The 12,630-nt window shown below is 42.5% G+C and overlaps 1 protein-coding gene across 1 annotated transcript in view; it reads right to left on the bottom strand.

Annotated features, from left to right (window-relative positions):
• Positions 1 to 2,943: 2,943 nt before the first annotated feature.
• CCDC122 (coiled-coil domain containing 122) overlaps positions 2,944 to 12,630 on the bottom strand; it is a 44,372-nt gene continuing 34,685 nt past the window's right edge. Inside the window, exons 3-5 of the mRNA XM_073670296.1 lie at positions 10,673 to 11,071; positions 8,481 to 8,597; positions 2,944 to 3,242 (exon numbers count right to left, since the gene is read on the bottom strand). Coding sequence (XP_073526397.1) covers positions 3,093 to 3,242; positions 8,481 to 8,597; positions 10,673 to 11,071 — 666 coding nt within the window. The 3' untranslated portion in view covers positions 2,944 to 3,092. The remainder of the gene's footprint in view (positions 3,243 to 8,480; positions 8,598 to 10,672; positions 11,072 to 12,630) is intronic.

The following is a 12,630-nucleotide window of genomic DNA, read 5'->3' on the forward strand; positions in this document are numbered from 1 at the left end:
GAGGAGCATCATAGGCTCACCCCAAGACAAGAACTGGACACCGGGTCTTCGCCTACAGGGTCCTTTATACCCAGTAGGGATCACCGGCATACCAGGAGGACTACAAGTCCCTTGTTGACCTGAAGCTAAACCCTTGACAGGACTAGGAACCACGAAGGCCCCGGCATCCAGGGATAGTGGTTGCCAGAAAAAGGTCCTACTACCAAGCGACAGGTGAAGGAACAGCATGACACAGAAGCTAGTCCCAGTTGCAGGCTGGCCAGGAGCTCAGAGAGAGGGAGACACGGACCAGGAGGCCTTATACCCGCTCACTGGGGAGAAGTCCTGAAGTGCACCATTCCTACCGAGTACCCTGGATCGTACCTGACATCGGCACCAGTAAAGGTACTGAAGTGAACCCCCTGTCTCTGTCAGTTACTCCTGCTGCGCCATCTTGCCTGCACTACAAGCCCCAGCATCACCACCATCTGCACCTACACTGCCCCGGGGGCCCGCTCCGCCTGTGGGGAGTAAGAACATCCCAGCTGCCATCCCATCACCCACGGAGGTCTGCAGCAGCGCCGGTAACCATTACCGGAAACCACAGGTGGCGTCACGAGACAAACTGTATACTAAAACCCCTTTTTAAAGAGACCCAGAGTACGGGCACAGGAGCTGACTGCCGTGACCTCCTAAACAAGGTAAAAGGCCCGAGTACCGAGTCCCCTATATTCCCCCTGGGTGACACAGCTCTCTTTCCTGGCGTCACGAACAGGATTTCCCGTTGCCACCAGGTACTGTGTGCCGTAATTGAACTGTGTTTTTACCGTGGTGAACATCGCCGTTACCGCGTCGCCGTGCGGGAAGAAGAGGGGCGTAACTGTGGGAATCGGAGAGGCGTGACTGCTAGAAGCGCGCGAAGCTCAAGCCCCGCCTCGCGCTCTGCCGCAGCACCAGGAAGTGTCAGGTCCTGGAAGGAGACTGTCGTCTTCGGAGCTGCGGCCTACCCGAAAAAGAAACAGGAGGTAGGCTACGGTTTACTAGGGGGGGGGGGGGCGCAACCATGGCCGATGACCAGCAAGACGCTGGAGCACCGGATAACACTCTCGATGCTCAACTCGCGCCCGGCGCTGCTCAGGCCGGAGCAGCCGCCCCACCAGCAGGGGTCGTGATTCCAATCATGCCCATGGCCCTGCCGTACATCCCCGGAGCAAAATGGCTTCCCCAGTATGATGGCAAACCAGACACCCTGTCTGGATTCAAGAGAAAGATATGCGGTGTATTGGACATGTATTCAATAACTGGTAAGCAGAGAGCCGCTGTTGTGCTGGGACAATTGACTGGTACCGCAGAGCGGGAAGTTGAAACCTGGCCAGCCGCAGACCAGGAATCAGTATCCGTTATCTTTAAGAGACTGCGAACTGTCTTTGAAAACCGCACTAAGACAGATCTCCGGATGAGGTTCTACCACTGTACCCAGAAACCTGAGGACAGTATCCGGGACTATGCCTGGTGCTTACAGGAAGCCCTGCGGGCCCTGAAACAGGTTAGTCCAGCCAGCATACATGGTGAGGACAAAATGCTGACAGAACAGTTCATCCAGGGGTTGAGGTTTCAGGAGGAGAGCAGAACCGTAAGGTGGTGGGCCTTAGATCATCCAAATGCCACCTTTGACGCCCTGAAGGACATGGCTATTAAGGGTCTGTAGCCCCTGGAACCATCAAATACTGCTATCCAGCATTACCAGGATGGGGTCACCTCAGTGCCCGCTGCACCCACTGCTTCTTCATTAACGGCTGAAACAAAAATGCAAACAGTGCCCCCTAGCGAGCTGGACAGCCTGCGCTCTGAATTGCGTCAGCTAAGTAAAACCCTGGCCACTGTCCTAAGCGCCCTGCAGCTACAAGCGGAGCCCGAGCCGGAGGGAAGGATCCTACTCGCCGACAGTCCTGAGGATGTCCCCTGGATGAGGAGAAGAAGAAGGACAACGCCACCCCGTGGGAGGACCAACGACCAACGTCTCCCTCCAGGAGACTTCATCTGCTACGGTTGCCACAAGGCAGGCCACACCACGCAGAACTGTCCTTTAAACGGGCAAACCCTGGGGTCAAGGGCCGACTCCCAGGAGTAGATCAACCAGGCCCATCCAGCTGGTGCGACCGGTTTGTAGGAGGAAGGCCTTTCCTGTCCATCGTGCTGGACGGCATAGCAACACCAGCATTACTGGACACCGGCTCACAGGTAACCATCATACCTGACGTCCTCTACAAAAGGTACTGGTCCATAGATGAACTCCACCCGCCAGCCCCGAACCTCTCTGTGTATGCCACTAACGGCCTTCCTCTAGTAGTGTGGCCAGTGACACTGGGTGACACAGTGACACTGGTCAGAATTAAAAAAAAATTGGCCTGGACAGGAAGGTGAAAACAGGCTTTGGGTTTGGGTAAAGGGGTTAATTGAACATTGGGGGAATGATTAATTAAGGAAAGCAGCTAATCTTAAGAACATTTTATTAGTAATATGAGCGTTAAAATCAAATAACATTTTATTACAACTGCAAAAATATCTGAACAAAGCCAACATTTCTCATATCTATGAAATGACATCCTTCATGTTTTACAACAACCTCTGTTGTCTAGGTAAAGTTTAAAGCGTTTTTACCAGGTTGCTAAGTAATCACCTATCTGGGCATGCGCTCTCAGTTCAATGTCTATGGGACCGCCGGAGATGCTGTAGCTCTCCTTAGCATAAATTGACAGACTGCAGATTTACAAAGTAATATGTCAGAGTACATGAACCCGAAAACAGGTGAACATCCAAAAATTCCTAATTAAATATGAAAAATGAAAGCGAACATTGGGTATTCACCTGCTGGGCTGAGTTACAAGTGTTAGTAACATGCTCAAATGCCAATCAAAGCTATAGCTCCTCCATAGAAAGCAACGTAAAAACAGATCTGTCAACAGTTTACAGGAGGAATTTTTCTCTGCACCAGATGTAGAACAAGGGAGCCATGAGAATACATTACAATTTTGATGACATACTGTAGCATTATTTTAATTAACATGTAAACATGGAGAAGATAAACAGTAAAAGTTCAGCGATTTAATAAGTCACTGGCTGATTCCAAGACGATGTCTTAAACTGGATGCTGTCTTTTCCATCTCTTCAATATTCCACTGATGCTGTCTCCTGATCAGCTGGGCCTTGTTTAACTGAGAATGGAGGCGTTTCAGTATCGCATTGTATCTTTTCTTCTGTACCTGTTATGTCATTGAAATAACATAAAACATGAATTATTCTGCAGTCTCATCTTATTACACACCATTAAGGTACATATTTTAATTACAATGACAAATAGGCGTTGGCCAAGAAGATGTAAAAAAAAAAAAAAACATTCATTTTCAGAAATTCATGAATTTATAGCATTTCTTTTCATTCTCTCCAGCGCACTTTAAAGTGTAACCGTTGTATCATGTTTTATTTCGTAAATCGATAGTACACATGAAAATACAGTATGTAATGCTACAATATAACTTATCAGAGAAAATTGCATCTTTCTCTTCCTGAATTGATCTTTGACACTCAATTCATGGGTAAAATCTGTATTCAGTGAAGACAGATTTTCACATTACTGAGATAGGAGATGTCAGTTTTCCTGAAATTACACTAAGGGCTCATACTCATCTGCGAGAAAAACAGACAAGTGCAATCCGATAAAAAAATCGGATTGCACTCTGACCAATGTTAATCTATGAGTTACAGCTCATCTGCGATTCTTTTTCTCAGCTGAAATCTGACTGAGAAAAATTGCAGCATGCTGCGATTTGCTGTATATATTGGACGAGACTAGCCAATGCAAGTCAATGGGTGCAAGAAAAAAACGGACGGCATATAGACCATCCGTATGCCATCCAATTTTTACATAGATACATTACCATTTTGTAGCATAGAACACTGTAAATGGTCCTGTAATGATTGCAGAATAGTTGCTGAGAAATAAAACGCATTGCATATGGATGTCATACGAATGCTAGGTGTGAAAAATTGCATTGTCCTCTCATGAAAATCACATGACACTTGTCCGATTTTTCGGTCCAGATATAGGAACATTTTTTTTCAAACATATGGGTATGTGCCCTAACACCACGGCCCAACTATCACTATTCGGTCAGTATTTTTTCTCAGGAGTGGGATCCAAAACCAGGCGAGGAACAATCAGAGAAAAGGTATAATAGAAACAAGTCACCAATTCTGCATTTATCACCCACTCCTGGTTTTGGCTCCCACTTCTGAGAAAAAATACTGACCGAATACTGATAGTGGGGCCGTGGCCTAAGGGTCTGTGCACACGTCATAGATTTTTCGCAGATTTGCCTTGTTTTTTTCTGCGCCGATTTGTCACAAAACCTGAAGGTTTTCCTGATGCCAGCTAGGTGAATAAGAATCCTGAAGTCTCATGCACACGTTTCTTATTTTTGACTCGCACATTTGGTGCAAATATAAATCTACAGCATGTCAATGCTTTCAGTGTTTTTGTTGCAGATTTTACTCATACTGAGTGGGGAAAAATCTGCACCAAAAATGCATGTAAAAAAAACATCAAAAAGTGCTTATTTTACAAAGTGTCTTTTCCGCCAAGAGATGCAGAAATATCCGCACCAAATACTTAATGTGTGCACATACCCTTATGGTTCCCCATAACACTTTATGAGCACCAATTGTCATCTCTTATCTCAGGAATATGAAAGTCTGTGTTCACTGAAGTCAGATTGTACCGTGAATTTGAGAATATTGAGAAAGAATAATCAGCTAAAAAGGAGAAAGAAGCACATTTCTCTGATAAGATATTCTACAAAGTTTCATATTTTCAAGTGTACTATTGAGAGATATATACAGTACAGACAAAAAGTTTGGACACACCTTCTAATTTAAAGATTTTCTGTATTTTCATGACTTTGAAAATTGTACATTCACGCTGAAGGCATCAAAACTATGAATTAACACATATGGAATTATATACTTAACAAAAAAGTGTGAAACAACTGAAAATCTGTCTTATATTCTAGGTTCTTCAAAGTAGCCACCTTTTGCTTTTGTAGCATCGGCGTCTCTGCCTCCTGCCCGGCAGAGAGGCCATCCCCCTTACCGCTGCGGTCCTGCCCCAGCGTCTTCTGGCCTCCCTGCAGCTGCTGCTGGTGCACGCAGCTTCCCTGGCCCTGTGCTTAGGGCACGCGCTCCCGCCCTCTTAAAGGGGCCGCGCGCGCCGTCCTAAGAAGTCCCCGGCCAATGGCCGGAGGACTTCCCCTATAAAAGGCACCTCCTCCAATATGGAGGTGCCCGTGCAAGGTTGTTGCCTGTATGCTAAACTCTGCTTCAGCCCACAGGTTCCACTGCCTGTCTGACTACCAGTCTAGTCCGTCTGACTATCAGTCCAGTCTGCCAGCCTGATTACCAGTCCAGCCCGACAGTCTGCTTACAGCCCTGTCCGCTAGTCTGTCTATGGGCTTGGCCAGTCCGCTTATCCGGAGCCTCCACCTGCTACCTGTCTCCGCCTGCCAAGGACACTCTCCAGCCCGACGGTCTGCCTCCGGTCAAACCCGCCAGTCTGTCTATGGGCTAGGCTAGCCTGCCTACTTGGAGAACTTGCCTGTCACCTGGAGGCTCCTGCCTGCACCTGCCGTGTATACCTGACAGCCTACCTAGAGGCTCCCGCCCATCACTCGCCGTGACCACCTGACAGCCTACCTAGAGGCTCCTGCCCATCACTTGCCGTGACCACCAGACAGCCTACCTAGAGTCTCCTGCCTGCACCTGCCGTGTATACCTGACAGCCTACCTAGAGGCTCCTGCTAGTTTCCTGCCGTGTCTGCCAGCCCGTCTGCCCGGATCTCTCGTCAGCCTGCCTGCCGTGCTCATCTACTGTACCGGTCAGTCTCTGCCTTCTGACCCGTGGGAGTCACCTGCTCTCATACAAGGTCGGTCCCCAGAGTAGCACCTGGTCCCTCTGCTCGGTCCTTCCCTCGTCACGGAGTCGATTGAGCCACCGTACAGCCTTGGTCGGTCCGAGTTGATACCTAGTTACGCCCCTCTGGTCCCTCCTTGCACCGCAGCACAGAGGTTCCACCACCCGGATCTGTAACAGCTTTGATGACTGCTTTGCACACTCTTGGCATTCTCTTGATGAGCTTCAAGAGGTAGTCACAGGAAATGGTCTTCCAACAATCTTGAAGGAGTTCCCAGAGATGCTTAGCACTTGTTGGCCCTTTTGCCTTCACTCTGCGGTCCAGCTCACCCAAAACCATCTCGATTGGGTTCAGGTCTGGTGACTGTGGAGGCCAGGTTATCTGGCGTAGCACCCCATCACTCTCCTTCTTGGTCAAATAGCCCTTACACAGCCTGGAGGTGGTTTGGGGTTATTGTCCTGTTGAAAAATAAATGATTATCTAACTAAACCATGGAGTAGCATGCTGTTGCAAGATGCTGTGGTAGCCATGCTGGTTCAGTATGCCTTCAATTTTGAATAAATCCCCAATAGTGTCACCAGCAAAGCACCCCCACACTATCACACCTGCTCCTCCATGCTTCATGGTGGGAACCAGGCATGTAGAGTCCATCCGTTCACCTTTTCTGCGTCGCACAAAGACAAGGTGTTTGGAACCAAAGATCTCAAATTTGGACTCATCAGACCAAAGCACAGATTTCCACTGGTCTAATGTCCATTCCTTGTGTTCTTTAGCCCAAACAAGTCTCTTCTGCTTGTTGCCTGTCCTTAGCAGTGGTTTCCTAGCAGCTATTTTACCATGAAGGCCTGCTTCACAAAGTCTCCTCTTAACAGTTGTTGAACAGATGTGTCTGCTGCTAGAACTCTGTGGCATTTACCTGGTCTCTAATCTGAGCTGCTGTTAACCTGCGATTTCTGAGGCTGGTGACTCAGATAAACTTATCCTCAGAAGCAGAGGTGACTCTTGGTCTTCCTTTCCTGGGGCGGTCCTCATGTGAGCCAGTTTCTTTGTAGCAATTGATGGTTTTTGCAACTGTACTTGGTGACACTTTCAAAGTTTTCCCAATTTTTCACACTGACTGACCTTCATTTCTTAAAGTAATGATGGCCACTTGTTTTTCTTTACTTAGCTGCTTTTTTCTTGCCATAATACAAATTCTAACAGTCTATTCAGTAGGACTATCAGCCGTGTATCCACCAGACTTCTGCACGACACCTGTGAAGTGAAAACCATTTCCGGTGACTACCTCTTGAAGCTCATCAAGAGAATGCCAAGAGTGTGCAAAGCAGTCATCAAAGCAAAAGGTGGCTACTTTGAAGAACCTAGAATATAAGACATATTTTCAGTTGTTTCACACTTTTTTGTTAAGTATATAATTCCACATGTGTTAATTCATAGTTTTGATGCCTTCAATGTGAATGTACAATTTTCAAAGTCATGAAAATACAGAAAAATCTTTAAATGAGAAGGTGTGTTCAAACTTTTGGTCTGTACTGTATATATATATATAAAAAAAAGATGGTTACACTAAGGCCATGTGCACATGTCGTGTTTTTGCCACGTTTTTTCAGCGCGGATTTGTTAACAAAACCTGAAGCCAGCAAAGTGAAAGAAAAACCTGAAGGCTATGTGCACACCATCCGTACAGACCAAAGAGCTGCACGCAGGTGAATCCGCATGTGTTCATTGAACCATGCGGATTCACCGCAATCAATACATTGTATTGATCTAATTTCTCTTGCGGAGACGCAAGAGAAATTGACATGCTGCGGTCTATGAAGAGGCGCCGCATGTCCGTGTCCGCGGGTGATCCGCAGGTGCACGGACACACATAGTGGGCATGGGATTTGTTGAAATACAATCCACTTTGCTTGCAATGCAGAACGCTGCGGTTTGCACACAGCGCAAGTGTGCTGCGTCCAATCCGCAGCGTTTACTGACCGTGTGCACATACCCGAAGTGTCATGCACACGTTGCGTTTTTTTGATTTGCAGATTTGATACAGAAAATCTGCAGCATGTCAATTCTCTGTGCGTTTTTCATCCATTGAATTCAATGAAAAAACGCAGGCAAAAACACGTTTTTGAGGCTGCGTTTTCCTGCCAAGAAATGCAGAAATGGTGCCAAGATTTCTGCACACAAAATACTCAACGTGTGCACATATCCTAAGTATTCCATTAGACATAAGATTACTATGTGCCTATGGACAGCCCTGCTTCCTAAAATCATTGGCCAGATTATAATTTAAGCAGAGGGTGTCAGCTCTATATTCTCCAGAATCTAGGCTGTTAAAATACTCATAGAGAAGTACTTCGCGTTTGGCCATCTGTGTTATGATCAGATATGAATAGTACTGTGTACAGTGTCACAGTCTAATAACAGTGGCAGTGTAATTCGCAGCCCCTCTTTGTGTGTGAATACTATTATTTATGTCAACACTTGTACATTTATTTACTTCCATATGTAATTACTGCTAACTGAAGTGTGATTACTTGCCTCTATGTCTTTTCTGAGCACAGCATGTCTTTCCAACTCCTCTTCATATATTTTCTTTTTTGCGTTTATACATTCCCCAATTGCTTTGATTTGCTCACTTAAATGTAGTATTTCCTCCTGTAAATGGTGAACACTTACTAATGTCTTAGTAGGAATTACTTTATGATCAAAAACAGATCTCAGCTTAAAGTAATAACTCCCTAGTGCTCTTATTAAACGGCTTTCATAATTCCCATTCATTTGCTTAAACAGCATTTGAAAAAAAAATCATGAGTCCCTCATCTGCTAGACCACCCTGATCTTTATTTATTGTTGGAAAGACTTCATCTAAATCGAAATTCTTACTTGCATCGTTAACAATATTATTTTTATTACTTGCTCCTTAGAGGCCTTTTATTTCAGAGCTGCAGCAGTGACCTCAACCATCAACATGACTTGTCTTCTGCAGTAAATCAGTGGCCTCGGCAGTCTTGTGTATCTAAACACAGGATCACCACTGAGTCTATTGAGGAGAGTGTCTGCAGTGCTACCAACTAGACATGACCGCTGCATCCCTGTAAATACAACATTTGCTTTTGTCACAGTTGGACTTGTAACTGCAGACTTGTGAATCCTCGCAGCACGAACAGCACACACTGTCAAGATTCTCTGAGGCCAGCGGCGAGGCCAGATGGTCATGTGACCACAAGTTTCCAATATTCGTCTAGTTGAAATGTGACCGAGTGTATAGTGTATATAAATCACATATTGCGGCCACATGCCCGGTGCCGGGACTGAAGAAGCCTCACAGCACGCTCTGTGCACACTGTGAGGATTCACAAGTCTGCAGTCACATTGAGTGACTGAAGACTTTCGTGCCAAACCTGGACATTCCCTTTACCTAATATAATGTCTTATTCCTATAAATTCCACAGATCACAAAGTAGACAATGGTTTATTGTTACTGAACATGTCTTGAAGTGAAACTCCCAGGTTATATTTGTAATTTTTATATTACTCTCTGAATTGAAAGGTCAAATGCATGTTTTGTTATTTGCAGTTTTATAAATCTTCCCCAAGATATTATACTGTATACCAAATACTATGGTGATTCAGAGATGAGGTGTAGTAAGAGTTAGAGACCAATCGGATTGTTTCCTGCACGTTCATTTTCTTCCTACCCTAAATAGACTATTTTTTGCAAGCGCAGTTTTACTTGCTTTAATTGTTATTATTTGCAAAGTATAATAAAAGAACAATAAGGATAATCAAATTTAATTGTAATATATGCATCTTTAAACATGACCCACTGAACGCTGCTTATAAATCTTACCCATTCATTCCTTACATAATTACACAGAAACGAGTGGGAAATGATGAAGTTACTGACGATGGTTCCTTTTTTTAACCACTAATCTTTCTCATGCAACATAGTGGTCAGGAACAGGAAGCATCAACTGCATGGAGATTCCAAAGTAGTCAATGGTCGATGTCTGCATGAGTAGTTCAGTCATTACACGTTATCATTCAGTAAAGTACACCAACCAGAAAAGAACAGCTGACTGAGAGACCACTAATAAAAGGGAAGTAAACTTCAGAACACAAGTCCTGTTATTTTTTACAACCTTTCGCAATTATTTCTGACATGTTTACTGCAGAATTCTTCAATTAGCTAAAAAGGAAAAAAAAATCTGAAATATTTTACACATTTTCATAAATCCTCTCTAGACTTTTAAAAGGGATCTGACAGCTCTTTTGACAAGTCTATTTTAGTAAAAACTTGTATTTGCCATTAAATAACAATTCTGGAGCATCTTTTCTTAGAAATCTACATTGTGACGTATCTCTGATATTTTGCCTATAAATTTATAAAAGAAAACCTGAAAACTGGTTGTTACCATTCCCCTTGTCAAAGGTGTGTGTCCCTACTCAGAATTGACAGTGTGAGATTGTGTGGGGACATAGCCTCAACTTCTAACACAAAATTGTCAATTTATTCATAAGATTCTAAGGAGTAACAAAACAGCACAATGCAGAGCTCTTAGAAAATATGCTCCAAAATTGTTATTTTAGGTTGAATATAAGTATTTATTAGACAGTATGTTTTAGTGTACTTATTTATCATCATAAATATGGATGTTATTATGCCTTTTCATCCACTATATGCTACATTACCCTACATATATTACTTTCAAGATAATTTAATTACCAACCTGCACTTGTTTTACAGCAACGCTTCCAGGATTATGCAAGTCAAGGATCATTTCCTCCTTCTGCTTCTTTAATAGTTGAACCCTTGTTCGTTTCTTATTAAGCTCAATCATAAATGGCAGTGTATTTTCTGCCACTGAAAACCTATCAATACTATCTGAAATTCTTTTTCGGTAGCCATTATTTCTGGTCACAGTAGATTCCAAATTTTCTTTCTGAATTTCTAACTCTAATTTAAGCTTAATGTTATCGGCATAAATTGAGTGGTTTTTGGTCTCCAGGATTTCACATTGCTGTGTTATATTTTCAATTAAGTTTTCTTCTTCAGTAATCTTTCTTTCAACTTCTCTTGTTTCCAATAGAACAGTCTTCAGCTCTGTTTCAAGTTCATTAATCTCTGTCTAAAATGAGAACAAAACTTTAAAGATAGGAACCTATTTAAGAGCATATGTGGACAATAGGTAATTGTAATCTTGCTAGTAATTGCTTGTGTCTTATACGGGTCAATTCTGGTGCCACCTGAAACAGCAGGTCCAACCAAAGCTGGCTTAACCACTTACTGTGATGGCTGGGCAGGGCCTGTGCAGTTATAAACTCTATATAGGTCATGAAATGATAGCAATCAGTGGTGTACAAAATTAACACAATAATAAATGATGGAAAAGTGAGCAAACAAGCTACAAGACCTGTCGTCCCAGGTGGTTCGAGTTGAGGTTGTGTTAGCAAATACTAAAAAGGGCTCCATTTTATTTTTTTTCTATGGGACACCTTCATATATATATATATATATATATATATATATATATATATATATATATATATATATATATATATATATATATATATATATATATATATATATATATATATATATATATATATATATATATATATATATATATATATATATATATATATATATATATATATATATATATATATATATATATATCTCTCTATCCAGTATAATAATTCATTACAGACTTAAAGCTTCATGCTACATTGCACATTTATCATCTACTGAAAAGGAACAAAACTGACTTTCCAATACTTTACCTTTAAAAGACAGATTGCAACTCCTGGCAAGGAAAAGCGTCCCAAAAGAACAACCACAGAAATAAACCATGAAAGAAGAAAGTATATGCAACCCGCCTGAGGACGCCCACGCGAAACGCGCTTTAGGGTTGCAGGCACATACCAGGGCATTTGGATCAATGGGTAAGGATTAGCATTGTTGAATCTATTGGTAAATTTACATTCTTTGTTAGATGCAGCACATTACTCTCAGGTATTCGCTTCTTTCTAGGATTCTAAGGCTGCCGTTAACCCTTGCTGTAATGATATACTCTTTGATCTGTCTATGTACATTTGTGCCCTTCTTGCTGCATGTACATTATTTATATTTGTATTGAATTAATTACACGTATCATCATCATTGCTACCCTTCCATATACATTGTTTCCTTTTTGTGTCCCCTTGTTTTTCAGTCTTCACCTCTGAGCCCTTGTTGTTTTTATTAAATTTTGCTTTAGAGATAAATTTGATTACGTATTTTGTACTTATTTGCCATATAATAAAATTTGATATATGTTTTTAGTTTCTATCTTGGTGAGTTTTAGGACTCCACATTTTTATAGGACATACTATACATCTAAACTGGCATTTTACCATTAATGTTTTTGCATAATTATTGGGTCTATAGCCCCTTTTTCTTCTTGTTTTACAGTTGCTCTTCGGATACTGATAATAAAAAAAGAAAAGTGCTAGGACTAAAGTAAGTATGAATAATAAAATTGTTTTTTATTGAGTGTAGATTAAAAAAAAACATATACAGCAGCATGTAAAAGTTTGGGCACCCCTGGTCAAAATTACTATTAATGTGAACAGATAAGCAAGTTGAAGATGAAATGATCTCTAAAACGGCTCAAGTTAAAGAGAACACATTTCCTCTTTATTTTAG

Source organism: Phyllobates terribilis, unplaced genomic scaffold, assembly GCF_046119375.1.
Source record: "Phyllobates terribilis strain yellow unplaced genomic scaffold, ASM4611937v1 Scaffold_2__4_contigs__length_985480577, whole genome shotgun sequence".
NCBI classification, from domain to species: Eukaryota; Metazoa; Chordata; class Amphibia; order Anura; family Dendrobatidae; genus Phyllobates; species Phyllobates terribilis.